We start from the raw sequence: 16,953 nt of genomic DNA on the forward strand, positions 1-16,953 counted from the left end.
AAGAAGGTGGTGGGAAACAGATTGAAAAAAGGGTTAGAGCAGAAGAGTCCCAAACCCAGATGTCAGAAGGATTGGACAAATAAATGTGAATCAGTGCAGTAGGCAGAGGAAAAGCATAGGGAATGGTGGGGACTGTGGCAGAGCACCAGATAACTGCTGCCATTCAGGAGGGTGACCCAAGTACCATCAAATGTATGATTAAAAAAGGCTGTATAAGGACTTCCCTGGTGGCGCAGTGGGTAAGACTCCATGCTCCCAATGCAGGGGGCCCGGGTTCGATCCCTGCTCAGGGAACTAGATCCCACACGCATGCTGCAACTAAGGAGCCCGCCTGCCGCAACTAAGACCTGGGGCAACCAAATAAATAAATAAAATTTTAAAAAATAATAAATCTATACAGTAAAAAAAAAAAAAAAAAGGCTGTACATACAGCACGGTGACGTGACGATAGTTAATGATACCATATTGTATATTTGAAAGTTGCTAGGAGAGTAGATCTTAAAAGTCCTCATCAGAAGGAAAAGAAATTGTAACTCTGTATAGTGATGGATGTTAATTAACCTTATTACGATGATCATTTTGCAGTATATACATAGCAAAGCCTTATGTTGTATACCTAAGACTAATACAGTGTTATATGTCAATTATATGTCAATTTTTTTAAAAAACGGAAGTTTAAAAAAGTTAAAATTTTTAAGGCTGAAAATCTGTATTTTCATGTAAAAAAAAAATCTAGTTTTAAAATGCTGGCTCAACACTTTCAGACCAAACAAAACTCATCCATAGGCTGGATTTGGAACCCAGACTGCCAGTTTGCGATCTTTGGTTTTGAGAACATGACAGCCAAGCACAACTCCGAAGGGACCCTGTTGTTCCCTTGTAGCCAAATTAACACCATTAATTTTTTCCCTCTCAGAATGAGCTATTCCCCTGAGTCCTTGAAATCCTGAGTGGGAAAGGGAGTAACTCTGCCCTCAGGGGAAGTCAGCCCCCTTGGAACACAAAGGAAATTCTATCGAGAGTGGGGTGGACGTGAGGTAAGTGGGAGTCAGTGGCTCAGGACAGAGCAGTCACGAGAACCCGGGGGTTTCAGCACCGGTGGGGCCTTAGAGCCAGGGCTCTCTAGTTCCACTGTCTTTGCCATCTGAGTACTGGAGAAGGGACCTTGGGCTACCTCGCCGTGTTCTAAGACCTCCACTGTCTAAACCCTGTGTCTGAATGTGGGTGTCGCATCAATACTTGATCTTATCTGAAGAGGCAAGGCCTCCTTGGAGTTAGAAAGGCCATGACCTTGCTTTTACATCTAGTGAAGCTGAAGTGTGCAGACCCTAGGGTCCTAGGCACACGCTGTAGAAAAACCCTCCCGCGTGTGCGCCAGGAAACACACGAGAATGTTCACTGTAGTGTGATCTGTGATAGTGAAAAGTGCCCACCAACAGAAGACGTGATAAATAAATTTGGGTATATTCACATATCGGATCACGACACTGGGGTGAAAATTAATGACCTACATCTACGTGCAGCAGCATGAATAAAGGCCGGGGGTACCTCCGGGAGCCGAAGGGAATTGAGATCAGGAAAGGGTACAAAGGTGGCTTCCGTTTTTTTTTTTCCGATACTGCATTTCCTGAGTTGGGTGTTTATATCATTTTGAAAACCTTCCTGAATTTCTGAAACTGTCAAAGTACCTTTTTTTCTCAACTGTGAGTTTGCTTTTAGCGAGCGCCTGCATCCTGGGGCGCAGGAGAAACTCACCAAGGATGGCGAAAATGATCATGAAGAAAAGGAGCAGCGAGAGGATGTCCATGAAGGGCGGCAGGGACTGGAAAATCTGGCGCAGGTTGCTGGGGAGAAAAACGGGGCCAGGAGGGGTGAGGCGCAGCCGGGCCGGGGCCCATGGGGTGCTGGCTGGGACTCCTCAGTGGGGTACGTGCCTGTCGAGATGGGGGCCTCGTGCTCCCGACCCCCAGAACACTAAATTCCCTCTCGCCCCGGCTTGTGACATCATGCTTAGTGATTTCCTAGGCCTTCCACTCAGTGGGTGACGGGGAAAGAACCGGGACAGGAGTAGCGCTTACTGAGCCCAAGCAGGCAAGTGCCTGCAAGAGACGGAGACGGCAGGAGAAGGCCAGGTGCATGGCCTCGGGTGACAAGGGATGTGGGAAGACATTTCAGGGCCACCCAGTCCTAGGACATTTGTCTCCGGTTTTAAGGACGGGCACCAAGCGTGAATGGCCAGCTCGCTCTCATCCACAGTACCCCAGCCAAGAGGTTTTCCAGATGGATTCTCAAAACTCAGTTTGACCTTAGGCTAACAGTCTGGCTTGAGTTCAGTACCCCCAGTCCCAGGGGAGGTGTCAGGACAGCCTGCTGAGTCACGTGGACTTTGCTGAGTTCCTGCTTTAGGCTGTGTCTGGGCAGGTACTGTGCTCAGAGAGAGGACCAGCCCCAGAGAAGCACAGGTGAGACAGGAGAGAGCCCTGCACCCGGAGTCAGGAGACCTGAACTTCAGCAGGAGGACCACCTTCCTCTCTGTGTGGGTCGAGTAGCAGAGGGAAGCGAGTGAGACTATATCCTACCCAAGTGCAGGAGGGGCCTTATTGCTACATCACTCACTGGCTTCTGCTCCACTGGCCCAGAGGTCCAGGCCAGGCCATGATAGCGACTGTCTGAGCAGCTCCACCCCCGGGCCTTACCGCCGGACGCCACCGCAGTACCGACAGTCCACCAGGAAGATGCAGCGCAGTGCCCGGGTCACCCGCACGTGGGACGTCTGCCGTACCAACACCACGATGGCCTCAACGAACTGCACCACCAGCACAGAGGTCTGGGGGTGGAGGGCACAGTGCACCGTCAGCTCCTCTGACCCAGCCCCTCCTGTACACCCTGAACAGAGGGCTGGTTGGATACTGCCCAGCCCGGCCCAGAGTCCGGAGAGACCTTTCCCTCGCCCTTTCTCACCTCCCCCAACATCAAGCGGACCCCAGGGAGAAGCCCTCTGGCTGCTGGCATAGATGTGCAGTCCCAGGAGAATGAGCCCCAGGGCGATGCTCCCAGCAGCCCATCAGATGATACCCGCTGAGCAAAACTGCTATGCCGCAGGCCACATCCACCCACCCTCTGCTTCCAGATCTCCCCGCTTGCACCATGAGGGCCCCTGAGGTCTGCAGCACACCCTGACCTCCAATTCCTTGGGCACATTCTCCTGGACAAGTGTGTGGGCTTTTTACACTGCCAAATGCCACTCTGACAGATCCCGACTTACGCCTCTCTCTGCCGCAGAGAGAGAAAGCATATAATATGGTCCTGATCGGCGTGGGCGTGGAGGCCACACAGAGCTGGCTTTGAATTCCAACTCACTGGGATTTAGATCCCATTCTCTTCCAACTGGCTGCATGTAGACTAGGAAGAGCACTACACCTCCCGCAAATGTCATCGTGCCAGTGCTTGGCACGTGCTAAACGCCGAACCACATTCGCTACTGTTAGCATCACTGTGACACCTGGAGCAAGGCTGGAAGCATGGCGAGGACAGGGACCCAAGGTTACACTTCTGAGCGCAGGACTAGGCCCATGGGGGACTTGGAATTGAACTGAAGATACAGACTTGAAGTTGACAGGGGAGGAAATGCTGTAGGGAGGTGAGCACAGCACCTTGACCATGGTCCGTCTGTGCCGGATGAAGGTGTGAAGGCCCAGCCACCGCAACTTCATGCAGAGTTCAAACACGACCACCATCAGGGCAAACAGCTCCAGGGTCGCGTGGACCTGCAGCCAAAGGGTGTGAAGGAGACGTGGCTTCCCCAGCGCCTGCCCTCCCCCAGCAGCGAGCACACCTGCCCGCCTTTTCCTCTGAGGTTGGAGACAGCGGGCGGGGACTGCTAATCAGGTATGCTGCCCACCTGGGGGCCAAAGCGGGGCTGCGGGTTCTGAGGCAATCCGAAGGCGCCCCTCCCTGGAATTTACGAGGGAGCCGAATCCCAGGGAGACCGGGGAGGTGCCTTCAGTCGGGCGGGGACCCCGGGCAAGGCTGGTGAGCCTGATGCTCCCAGGCCCTCCCTGTTTGAAATCCGTGTGGGGTCTGCCCTTCCAGGACGTTCCCTCTCAGTCTTGAGTTACTCTGCCCCCAGAGAGCCGTGGCTCCCAGCCATCCGGACACTCACGTAAATGCCCAGCCGGAGCGCGGGCACGGCCGGAGCCTCGCACAGGGACAGCAACAATAGGAGCAGGGCCGCGGACAGCTCCATCAGGTAGAAGAGGTGGTTATGAGCAAAGAGGTAGGCCGCCAGCGCTTTGGCATTCTTGGGGTGGGTGAAGAACTTGTCATTATTCTCACCTTCCTGAAAGAGCAAGGGTCACGTGGGCGAACGCGCCTGGAGACGATAGGGCGGCCAGGATGCGCGGTGGGCGGGGAGGGGGGAGGGCCCTTGGCAGGTGGGAGGAGATTCAGGCCAGAGTCGGGAGATGATGGAGAATCAAAAGTGTGATCTTCGTAGAACTGCACACCAGTCAAGTCTCACCCTGGCCCGCTGATGGGGCTCCAAAGACTTGCTTCTTCCCAAAACTACTCAGAGGAATCAAAGAATAAAAAATGCAAGAGATCAAAGAGAAGCGGGCACATCTGGTCCCCTCTGAGGTCAAATTTTCACTCTCAGGTGTGTCTGCGGGATGTTAAGTGCTTGAGGTGGCGGGGGGGAGGGGGGGTCTGGGGTAAACTAAGAACAGCTGAGTCCTGGCTCCCCCCTCCTCCCTGGGTAACACTGAGAATGTTCCTTCACCTTTACAACCATCAACACTCGTACTCACTCCCCAGTTTCCTGCAAGACACTTAGGACAGCATCTGGCACACAGGAAGCTCCCCGCCAGAGGTTACCTGTTATTATTATTTTAAGTTATAGTAACACTGAGGGGAAAGTGTGAGGGTACCTTTATCACGCTCCTTCTTTACTCAGCTTTCCCCATCCCACTTCTTAATTTACTCCATTTCCACCTAATTTCCTAACCACTTGATGCCTTCACCCCAACAGTAATGAGACAGCGGCTGACCCCCAGCGAGTTCCCTCCAGGCCCGGCACCATGCTCAGCCCCATCCCCCACCCCCACCCCCACCCCCACCCCCACCCCCGCCGCTGAGCCCTCGACACTCCTCTCACTCCTGACAATTTCCCTTCCAGGCAGGTGCTTCTATTTCTTCTCATTTGACAGCAATGAGGAAATCCAGGCACAAAGAGCTTCAGTAGCACCTGAGCTCATAGAGCCAGACAGCCTGATTCCAGCGGCCCTGCTCTATTCTTGGCCTCCTGCTGATGATGTAGAAAGCAAACGACGGAGCGGACCGGGAACGGTCCACTTGGGAATACAAGCAGATAACCCTCCCGGTTCGGATCGGCCTTCCAGGGGAGGTAGGGGATCTTCACTGCCTCCCCCAGGTTGGTGGGCACGGGGATAAGTAAGGGAGGTCCCGCCTCCTCAGCTTCATCACCTCGGTACCTCATCCAGCAGCCGACACAGAGAGATTACTTATTGGCTCATGCTTTACAAGCATCACCTTGCCTCAGTGCTTCTCAACTGGGGGCAATGTTGACCACCTGCCCTCCCCTGACTCCGCCCCGGTCTGGAGACATGTTTAGTTGTCCCACCTGGGGGCTGCTACTGGCATCTAGAGGGTAAATTCCAGGGATGCTGCTAAACCTCCTAAAATGCACAGGACAGCCCCTCACAACAAAGAATTATCCGGTCCCAAATGTCAATGGTGCTGAGTCGGGAGAATCTGTCTCATTCACTCCCAGCACAAACACTCAGAACAGAGGCTCTTCCCCTTGGCTTCAATCCCTAGAGGAGGAAAGGGGCAGAGCCAGAAGGGATGCCCAGAGCCCTTCTGAAAGCATTCCGGCTGTCCTGGAATGCAGTCCGACCTTCAACTATTCCAACTATTCGACTCTTCTGAGATGAGGCCACACTCAACCATCCTCATAAACCCTTATTCTGGGGAAGGTGAAACTAACACACGCTTGGTGATTCCTGCAGAGGTTGCAAAGCCAGGCCAATGGGAAGAACTGTCTCTGGGCCCAGAGGTGGCACATGGTGCCGTGGAAACAGCTCTGGCTGGTGGGCTCCTGTACTAGCCCGAGGTGGCTTCAGCTCGCCAAGCCTGTTTCAGAGAATTGGGAAGGCAAGAGATATTGTCAAGTCCTCAGCTGGCACGGTGCCTGGTGCACACAGTAGGCATTTAATAGGTGTTTGGTAGGATGAAGCACTCCTGCAAGAGATCATTCTCCAGGCCCCTGCCCAGCCCGAGGACTGCCCAGTAGCTGGGAGGCGGGGAGCTCTGACCTTGGCTGTGGTTTGCAGGGGGAACTTCAAGTGAGTCACTTCCCTGAAGCCGGCTGCATCCCTATCCTAATTATCAAAAAATAAAGACAAACCACAGACTCAACAGGGCAGGGAACAAACATCCTGGCAGTCACACGGAGGGCAAGCTGGACAAGTCCTGTGATCTGTGCCAGGCTGTGGTTTTCACCAGCACCGCCAAGGCCACAGGGGACACACATGGCCTGGGAAGCTTCTGGTTTGGATTTCTAAAAAAATGCAGTTCTTGGGTAATTTCTTCCAACAAGTAGCCAGGGATGAAGGTCTGGCTAGAGGAAACCACTAACATGGGGCTCTCGGATCTGACCGCTAGGACTTGAAATTGCCACAGAGGAGATGGAGGATGGGGCCTCCCCTAGCAAGGACGGAGTGAAATACGACCCGAGTCACTGGATTCTGACCCAGACCTGAAGGAGAACACTGGCCTTGTTTCCTAGCTGCTGATCACAAACTAGGAAATTCATGATTAGGAAAAATAAGAAGGCAGGCCAGTTGTATGTGACTTCCAGGTCTTTGCTTTCTGCTCCCTGGGGCAGAAGTCCACACAGAAAACTACGACTGTCTTGGAGGCAACAGGAGCGCCGAGCACACAGCTCCTGAGGGTGAGTGAGTTAACAGGTAAAATTTGGGAAGAGAGGAAACCGCAGGCACCAGATAGCCTCAAAGCAGCGAGCGGCCAATTACCCAAGCACACCAGCAACCTGCTTCAGGGGCTGTGCTGCAGCTCCCCTGCAAGCATGAAAACGACCACCAGACACCAGCGAAAGCCATCCTCCAGAAACAGCCACGAACTAGTGTCCATGGGGATCCGAGTTTTGCTTTTAGTTTTAATTTTACAAAACGATGCATTTTTTGTAAAATAATTCAAATAATAAACAGAATTATAAGGTAGTAAAAATTCCATCAGCCAAAAATAATCACCGTTAAAAAACAATAATAATAATAATCACCTTTAATATTTAGATAAATAACTTTCCAGATGTGAATGGGTATATGTGCATAGATACAGACAGACATTATATAAAACTGTATATAATTTATATATAAAAATCATCATATGATATCTTCTGTTCTGTAACCTCTTTTCCCACAAAGACACGGTCCATTTTCAAGTGAATACATGGGGTCAGGTACAGAAATGAGGCAACCACGTAGAGAAGAAAGAACATCATTTGGAGGCTGGATGGACACAGTTTAAATCCAACCTTGGTAATTTACTAGCTGGATGGCTCTGGACTCATTGAGCCCCTGGGAGTCTCAGGTGTATGAACTGGGAGATGATTAAACTGCTTGGTAGGGTTGTTAGAAAGATCAGCAAGTACCCAGTTAAACTATATATAATTCGTTTGCGTTTCTAGGAGGGGGGGGGTTTGTCTTAACCACTGGACTGCCAGGGAAGCTCCATTTGCATTACTTTTTAAATTCCACATATAAGTGATATCATATAATATTTGTCTTTCTCTGTCTGACTTACTTCACTTAGTATAATATTCTCTAGGTCCATCCATGCTGCTGCAAATGGCAACATTTCATTCTTTTTTATGTCTGAGTAACATTCTATAGTGTATATATACACCTCATCTTAAACCAATTGTCTGCTGACGGGTACTTGGGTTGTCTCCATGTCTTAGCTATTGTAAATAATGCTGCTGTGAACATCAAGGTGCATGTATCTTTTCAAATCAGAGTTTTTGTCTTTTCTGGATATGTACCCAGGAGTGGGACTGCTGGACCATATCGTAGCTCTATTTTTAGTTTTTTTTGGAAACCTCCATACTATTTTCCATAGTGGCTGCATCAATTTACATTCCCACCAACAGTGGAGGAGGGTTCCCTTTTCTCCACACCCTCTGCAGCATTTATTATTTGTAGACTTTTTGATGATAGCCATTTTTATTACTAATGTTCTCACCTGCTTAAGGAAAGAAGGAATTACCAAGCAGCTATTCTAATTCCATATTCTGACCCATCCCACCCTCTTGTCTAGCACCTATTCAACTTTGGAGAAGGTGACAGTGCATAGGGGGACCCTGCCACATCAACTGGCATGCCCAAGCTTGCTAAAATTTCCCTAAAACATTTCTATTGCCTTAACCTGAACCGAAATACATTTCGTGAGGAGTACAGCCATAAAATGCGAGAAACACACAGACACCCAAACAACTATCAATTAAGTATCTGAATTGCATTACATCTTTTTAAAAAATAGCAAAGCAAATACTTACAAGGGAGAGCTGCTTCAAAGAAAAAAAGATTAGGGGAAAATGATCATTCAAATGAATTTAAGAAAAATTCCATTTCCTCACCCAAACCCTTATTCAATGCACAGCTGAAGCTGAAATCTTATAATGACAAAAATGGCAAGATTAAAGTGAAAATGCCATAGACAGTCAGACTGGAAGTTAATAGGCAATATCCCCTTTGGAGAGTATTCGATACTATATAACAAGGGCATTAAAAAAGGTTGACTCCTTCTACCCACTGATTCCACTTCTTGGGAGTCTTTCCTAATAAAATAATCCTAGATATTAAAGAGAAAAAGAGAGAAATAGCCGTGGGCATAGACTGTCCTTGGATTATAATTTATAATAAGGAAACGCATAATAAGGGAAATACATAATAAGGGAAATATAAAAAGAGAAAATATCCAACCTTATCAGGATAGTTAAGTAAATTAGGACGCACTTACCAGATAGAATTATAAAGACTTTAAAATTTGTTTACAAGAGTTATAACATGAGAAAAAAGCTTATGCCACATGCTAGGGGGGAAAAAAAGCAGACTGTACAACTGTAGCTACCACAGGACTTTAAAATTATTTTAGAAGACACACGAAACCTATGTATTATTCTTAAATAATGTTGTCAGTGACTGAGTTAGGTGAATTTTTTTTCACATCGCCTTTGTACCGAAACTTACTGTAATGAGCATGCATGACTTTTATTAAAAAGTATTCTTTTTCTCTAAAACAAACAAACAAAAACCAAGCATGAAATAGCAAACATGAGAGCAGCAGCAAGTTAAACAGGAAGGGAATAAAGATCTCTCGATTCCCCACACTAAGTCAGCAGTATTAAGTAGATAAAAGAATTCCCTCCCGAGAACCGGCCTCTCAATGTGCCTCTGAGAAGAGGGAGAGGGGCAGGGGAGGCCAAGTGGACAGACGTGGGGAACCTTGGGGGCAGGCAGAGCCACAAACTGGGGGTCCCGAGAACAAGCCCGTTCACATCACCCTTCCATGTAAGCGCAATCGGGTTGGCTCTCCCAGCCTGATCTTATGAGATGAGAAGCTCACACACGGAGCACTAAGCCAGAACTGAATTGCTGCTGGGCACCCAACAGAACCCCGGCTATCCTACTCCACCAACAGGGGCCAAGAATGGCCAGGTCCTGACCGGAAGATACTCACCTGGAGGTAGATTGCTGCCTCTTGATAATTCATCTCCCAGCTGTGTCCGGTGAGGCTGGAAGGGGAACTCTCGCCCCCTGAGCTTAGACTAGGGGTGCAGGAGTCGTGGACGGCATATTTGCCTCCATCTGCATTGCAAGAGGAGATTCACTTACAACCCAGGCTTAAGAGAATAAAGACACCATTCACCAGGAGAAAAGGTTGGCAGTCACCTCGTATGCTCACACACATATCCTATCAACTGTAAGTCAACGCACCATCCCGTGTACTAATGACAGGAAGAATTAGTATGCCTAGTTAAAAATGTTTTTCTTACATGGATGGACACGAAGGGTATTATGCTTGGTGAAATAAGTCAGACAGAGAAAGACAAATACTGTATGATATCACTTATATGTGGAATCTAAAAAATCAGACAAACTATTGAATATAAACAAAAAAAGCAGACTCAGAAACAGAGAACAAACTAGTGGTTACTAGTGGGGAGAGGGAAGGGGGGAGGGGCAAGACAGGATAGGGATTAAGAGATACAAACTACTATGTACAAAATAAATAAGCTACAGGGGTATATTGTGCAGCAGAGGAATATTTTATAATAACTATAAATGAAGCATAACCTTTAAAAATTGTGTATCACTGTTATACACCTGAAACTTATATAATATTGTACATCAACCATACCTCAATTTTAAAAAGTTTTTCCTTCTCTTGTTAAGTGAAAAAAGCAAGTACAAAAAAGCACATACTGTATGCTATCTTTTGTGTAAGAAAGGGAGAAAACAACAAGAAAACACAGAGATATCTACTTAAAAGAAACAGGAAGAACAAATTAGAACTCGATGAAATTGATTGCCTACAACGGATGTAGGGAACAGTGTAGAAGTCACTCAGAGGGAGTGATCTTTTTGATTACTTTTGACTTTTGGAAGCGTGTTAATATACTACCTTGTCAAAAAAAATAAAAACAATTGGATTTTTTCACTGGTGCAGTGTCCTCTGTGGCTTTTCCCTGCTGACATCCATGCCCTTTTCTTCCAGTAACACAGCCCCACCTGCTTTTGAAGAACATCCTCTCCCTACCTTCTGTCCATATTCTTTGGCTCTGGCCAACGCCACCCCTGGCTCCCAGGCAGATGATCCAGTGCAATGAGATCCCCTCATCCCCCCAGGACAGGCATTGGTTCAGGCAGCGGTGCTGACCCAAGCCCGGCCAATGAGGGCTGAACTTGGAACTTTTCCTGGACCAGTTAGAAAGGAGGGGCTCTTTCCCTGTTGCTGCTGGTGGCTGCCTCTGCCACGACCTGGGGAAAACCTCCCCGAGTTACATCCCTGGGATCAAGCTGTGCCCCAAATCTACCTCGTAGCGTTTCTGAAGTCTGAGCCCACAAATATCCTTTTACACTTAAGCCTGTTTGAGTTGGGCTCATCGTAACACTCAGGTGTCTCCACTGACATATGCAATGGCACCGAGAAATGACTCTCAGCTTTTTAAATTTACTGGGAAGACGAGAATCTAGGATGAGAATTTGGTTCCCCTAACCCACATTCTGAATGACCCACCTATGGGAGGATAAAGAATCAAACGTTTGGATAATGAGTCATGCACAGTGGCAGGGAGCAGATGTATAAAGCTCACAACCAAACAGGAAAGGGGAGGAAACTGGCAGGGTTCAAAGGGCTGTTGGGTCACAACCGGTCCTTCTGACTTTGAACTGCTAAGCAAGGGCAGTCAGGTCTGCCCTCTGCAAAGCTCTTCTCTACCTATTTTTAAATACTTTTACTGAGATATATTTGACACACAATAAACTGCACATATTTAAAGTATTCAATTTGATATGTGTTGACATGCATACACACTAGTGAAACCATTACTAAATACAATCAAGGTAATGTATCTGTCACCCTTTCAAGCCCTCCTCCCCATCCATCCATCCTCAGGCAACCGCTGATCTGCTTTCTGTCACTATCAGACGAACCTGCATCTCTTAGAATTTTATGTAATCAGCATCACAGTATGTACTCTTTGTTTTGTTTGGCTTCTTTCGCTCGGCATAATTATTTTTAAATTCATCCATGTTATATGGTGTATCAGCAGTCCATTCTGTTTTATTGCTGAGTAGTATTCCATTGCATGGATGTACCACAGTTTATCCATTCACATTTAGACTGTTGCCAGGGTTTCGCTATTTCAAATGAAGCTGCTATGAACATTCATGTACAGGGTATGGTATGGACATAGGCTTTCATTTCTTTGGGGTAAATACCTAGGGCTGAAATAGCTAGATAATACATTTAACTTTTTACAAAACTACCAAACTGTTTTCCAAAATGATTGTACCATTCTACATTCCCACTAGCAGTGAATGAGAGTTCCACGTCCTCCACATCCTCACCAACAATTGACACGCTCAGTTTTTTTAGTCAACTATTCTAAAAGGTTGTGATGGTACTGCATTGTTTTAATTCCAATGCTTTTACTTTGTGCTTCCTTAATGACTAATAATGTTGAGCATCTTTCCATATCTTTATTTGCCATTTGTACAACTTAACTAAAGTGTCTCCAAATCTTTCTTTTACCTTTTTCTTTGTTTTTTCTTTTTTTTTGGAAGGTTTTTATTTTATTTTATTTTTTAAAAATTAAAAAAGTATTTATTTATTTATTTACTTATTTATTTATCTATTTATTTATTTATGGCTGTGTTGAGTCTTCGTTGCTGTGTGCGGGCTTTCTCTCGTTGCAGCAAGCAGGGGCTACTCTTTGTTGCGGTGCACAGGCTTCTCATTGCAGTGGCTTCTCGTTGTGGAGCACGGGCTCTAGGCGCACGGGCTTCAGTAGTTTACCTGCTTATTTATTAGGTTATTTTCTTCTTTTTGAATTTTGAGAGTTTACATAAATATACAGATGTTTATCTCTGATTAATATGTCTACTCCTGTTTTGATTATTTCTTTGAATTAGTGATTAGTGTAGCTTTTTCCATTCTTTTAATCTCTTTGTCTTTTTTTTTTTAAAGGAGAAACATTTTTTTTTTTTTTGGTTGCACCAGGTCTTAGTTGCAGCAGGTGTGCTCCTTAGTTGTGGCATGCAAACTCTCAGTTGCGGCATGCATGTGGGATCTAGTTCCCTGACCAGGGATAGAACCCAGGCCCCCTGCATTGGGAGCACGGAGACTTATCCACTGCGCCACCAAGAAGTTCCCTCTTTGTGTCCTTATATTTAAACTTTGTTTCCTGTAGGCAGCATAGAGTTTGGTCTTGCTCCTTTCTCCCAATCTGAAAAACTCTGCCTTTTAATTGGAGTATTTAGATTAGTTACAATTAAGTAATTACTAATATGATTAGGCTTAAATATATCATCTTGCAATTTATCGCATATTTGTCCCACCTGTTCTTTGTTCTCGTTTTCTGCCTTCTTTTGGATGACTGTATATTTTTTTATGGTTCCATTTTATCTCCTTGTTGGCTTATTAGCTACAATGCTTTCTTTTGTTATTCAGAGGTTGCTCTGGGGTTTATAGTATACATTTTTTTTTTTAATTTATTTTATTTATTTATTTATTTTTGGCTGTGTTGGGTCTTCGTTGCTGCACGCGGGCTTTCTCTAGTTGCGGCGAGCGGGGGCTACTCTTCGTTGCGGTGCGCGGGCTTCTCATTGCAGTGGCTTCTCTCATTGTGGAGCACGGGCTCTAGGCGCGTGGGCTTCAGTAGTTGCGGCACGCGGGCTCAGTAGTTGTGGCTCACAGGCTCTAGAGCACAGGCTCAGTAGTTGTGGCACACGAGCTTAGTTGCTCCGCGGCATGTGGGATCTTCCCGGAGCAGGGATCGAACCCGTGTCCCCTGCATTGGCAGGCGGATTCTCAACCACTGCGCCACCAGGGAAGCCCAGTATACATTTTAAATTTATCACATCTACCTTCAAGAGATCACTTCATGTCTAGTATAAGACTCTTACAGGGGTGGGATAGGGAGGGTGGGAGGGAGGGAGATGCAAGAGGGAAGAGATATGGGAACATATGTATACGTATAACTGATTCACTTTGTTATAAAGCAGAAACTAACACACCATTGTAAAGCAATTATACTTCAATAAAGATGTTTAAAAAAAAAAAAAAAAAAAGACTCTTACAGGACTTCCCTGGTGGCGCAGTGGTTTAGACTCTGCCTGCCAATGCACGGGACACAGGTTCAATCCCTGGTCTGGGAAGATCCCACATGCCGTGGGGGAACTAAGCCCGTGTGCCTAGAGCCCGTGCTTCGCGACAAGAGAAGCCACCGTGATGAGAAGCCCGCCCACCGCAACGAAGAGTAGCCCCCGCTCGCCACAACTAGAGAAAGCCCGCGCGCAGCAACCAAGACCCAACGCAGCAAATAAATAAATAAAACATTAAAAAAAAAAAAAAAAAAGACTCTTACAACAGTATAGTTCTTTTTCTCCCCTCCCAACTTTGTGCGTCTGGAAGCGAAGGGACTTCCAGTTCACAAACCTACTCTGGATTGAGCTCCATCGCTAGCATGTGTAACTAGGACAGTCTTTCTGGAAGGGACTGCACCAATGAAGGATATAAGAAAAGTAATGAGTTAACACTACTTGCTCTGTGCTAAGTGCTCCATGCTGATTAACTCACGTAATCCTCACCATCCCATGAGGTACACACTAGCATAAATCCTACTGTACAGAGAGGTTAACAACTTGCCCAAGGTCACACAGCTGTGAAGGGCTGAGCCAGGATTTAACCCCAGGCAGCGCCGCTCCAGAGCAGCTGCATTTAACCACTATGCTATACTCCCACCCTCTAAGAAAGAGAAGTCTCGGGTGAAGGACAGCAGAGAATGGTTTTAAACTAGTGGTAGCAAATACTTATGGATGGCTTATTACATGTCAAAATCTATTCTGTGGCAGATTTTTTTCCCCAAAGATAGCCACAGCATTATCTTTCATACTACATGCTCTTCCAGAACCCTGCCACCTCCCTACAAAGAGGTAGAGACTATGTCTCCTCCTCTTGAAACCAGGTGAGCCTTTGTGACGGTCTTGACCAACAGAGGATAGAGGAAGTAATGCTTATGACTTCCAAAGCTAAGTGGTAAAAATGCTTCCACCTTTTTCTCTTGGGTCTCTTGCTCTGGGAACGTAGCCACCACGTTGTGAGAGAGGCCCACGGAGGAGCATCAAGGCACCCAGTCCACAGCCCAGCTGAGCTGCCAGGCGGCAGCCAGCACCAACTTGCTGGTCAGTTGAATAAGTCATCTCAAAAACAGACCCCCCAGCCCCAGTCACTGTGTGCAACAGAGAAGCTGCCCCTCCCCCAAGCCCGGCCCAAATTCAGATTCATGAGCAGAATAAACGACGTTTTCGTCTTAAGGTGCTGTGTTTGGGGGTGGTTCGTTATATAGCAATAGATAACTCGATACATACCTGAGTACTTTCTACCAACCAAGCTATTTAATTCTCATAGCAATCCTATGAAGAAGGTAATATTATTATTCCCACTTCAGACTTGAGGAGATTAAGGTGCAGAAGGGTTAAGTACCTTCCTGAGGTCACGCAGCCAGCGAGAAGAAGGGCTTGGATACCAAACTAGGCTGGTTAGCTTCTAATTGGTAGGCTGCATGCCTCTCAAGGATTAGAAACCCGAAAAGGAGGACAAGGTAGTGCCGAAAAGGATTAAAAATACAGCAGCGGTTCCGTCCCTCAAATGGAGTAACAGGTAGAAGGCAGGACATCTGGCTGCAGTCAGCCCTTGATCATTCTGGTCCTGCTCTACCAATGCCAACATTTCCCAACTCTGATGCCAGCGCCCATTTCGGAAAGAACTAAGCCCTAGGCAGAGACAGGAGAAGGTCAAACCACCTTCCTCCACCCGCTCACATGGACCAGGGAAGCATGAGCCAAAACGTGACTCCCAAGTAGGAGAAAGATGCCTGCCGGCATCTGGATGGAGCTGGGAGCTTGTGCGCCTGCGCCCTGTCCTCCACGACCTTTGCACAGCACGGCAGGAGCCAGCGCCCGGGACACAGCAGTCCTAGGTCGAATAAATAGCGGTGCTGGTGCGGGGTGGGCGGCGACAGGCTGGCACAGATGGCAGCGGACATTAGTGCCATTTTCCCAGCCCGTGCTAGACATAAGCGTCTGCATGAGCCCCTGCCTTGGAGACCCCTGTGTGAGCCTTCCGAGCCCTTCTTCTCGTGTAGGGGTCTCAGCAAATTGATCCAGCTTCTGCCTCCTGCCCGGGCCCATCCTGGTGGGGAGAAGGCACGTGGTCCTCCTCAACTTCTCCCCTTTGCCCCCATCACTTACACCACACACCACTGTGATGGTGGGGGGGGGGCGTGGGAACGCTGCAGCATCCCACAGTGCAGGCCAATCCTTGCCACTTCCACCTCATTCACACACTCACACCAATGGCTTTTGCCTGGGAGCAGGTGACCCTTGGTATCTTGAAGGGCCCTGGTTTGGGTGACAGTCTTCTCCCCTGATGCACAAACAACAATTCCATCCAGTCTCTGAAATCCACAAGGACCACTGGGACAGGGAGACAGACCAGCCTTCCGGCTGCCTTGGGAGGACAGTCCTCACGGCCGGAAATCATTGACATCACCTTTTTTCCCCCACCCCTCATGGCCTATAAGTCGCCAGGTCTGGGAGGGTCTCCTCTCTCTAATCCATCTCCACTCCCCACGTTCACTGCAGCCTCCTGCCTTTCAGCTAAAAGTCAGCAACAGCCTTCAGGCTGGTTCTCGCTGCCTGGGCCTTTCCCGGCCACCTGACCGCCGGGGAGTCTTGTTGCAGGATGAAGTCGGTAAAGCATAAATCTGATCGTATCCCTCAGCTGCTTAACAATCTTTCAATGGCTTGCCCTCGGGAGAGACTCAGACTCAGCAAGGGTCTTTAGGATCTGGCTCCCGCTGCATCTCTCTCCATTTCCTGTTCCTTCCCAAACTCCTAACAGACAGGTAGATCTTCAGAGGGCAGCTGGTGACTGCCGAGCACTCGGATGCCGGGGCCCTCACGCAACAGCGAGCATCACAGAGACAAAATGTATGCTCTCTAGTCACAGATCACACCTGGTGGCTGGCAGGTGTGAGGAGACATGTTGTGAGGCTACAAAGGGCAGAACAAGGACTTGGGAGGAGATGTCACAGGACGGGCATTTCCACCAGATCCCAGGAAGGCTTTT

General features: G+C 47.9%; 1 protein-coding gene across 6 annotated transcripts in view; it reads right to left on the reverse strand.

Annotated features, from left to right (window-relative positions):
* The window catches only part of TPCN1 (two pore segment channel 1), a 64,307-nt gene that overhangs the window by 22,993 nt on the left and 24,361 nt on the right, over positions 1–16,953 (reverse strand). For 4 of the 6 annotated variants that reach the window (XM_061169176.1, XM_061169173.1, XM_061169174.1 and 1 more), the window contains exons 3-7: positions 9,778–9,905; positions 4,163–4,339; positions 3,654–3,767; positions 2,697–2,827; positions 1,756–1,844 (exon numbers count right to left, since the gene is read on the reverse strand). In XM_061169176.1, the coding sequence (XP_061025159.1) occupies positions 1,756–1,844; positions 2,697–2,827; positions 3,654–3,767; positions 4,163–4,339; positions 9,778–9,905 (639 nt within the window). The other 2 variants (XM_061169175.1, XM_061169177.1) reach the window with 2 other exon arrangements.

This window comes from Eubalaena glacialis, chromosome 15 (genome assembly GCF_028564815.1).
Source record: "Eubalaena glacialis isolate mEubGla1 chromosome 15, mEubGla1.1.hap2.+ XY, whole genome shotgun sequence".
Lineage (NCBI taxonomy): Eukaryota > Metazoa > Chordata > Mammalia > Artiodactyla > Balaenidae > Eubalaena > Eubalaena glacialis.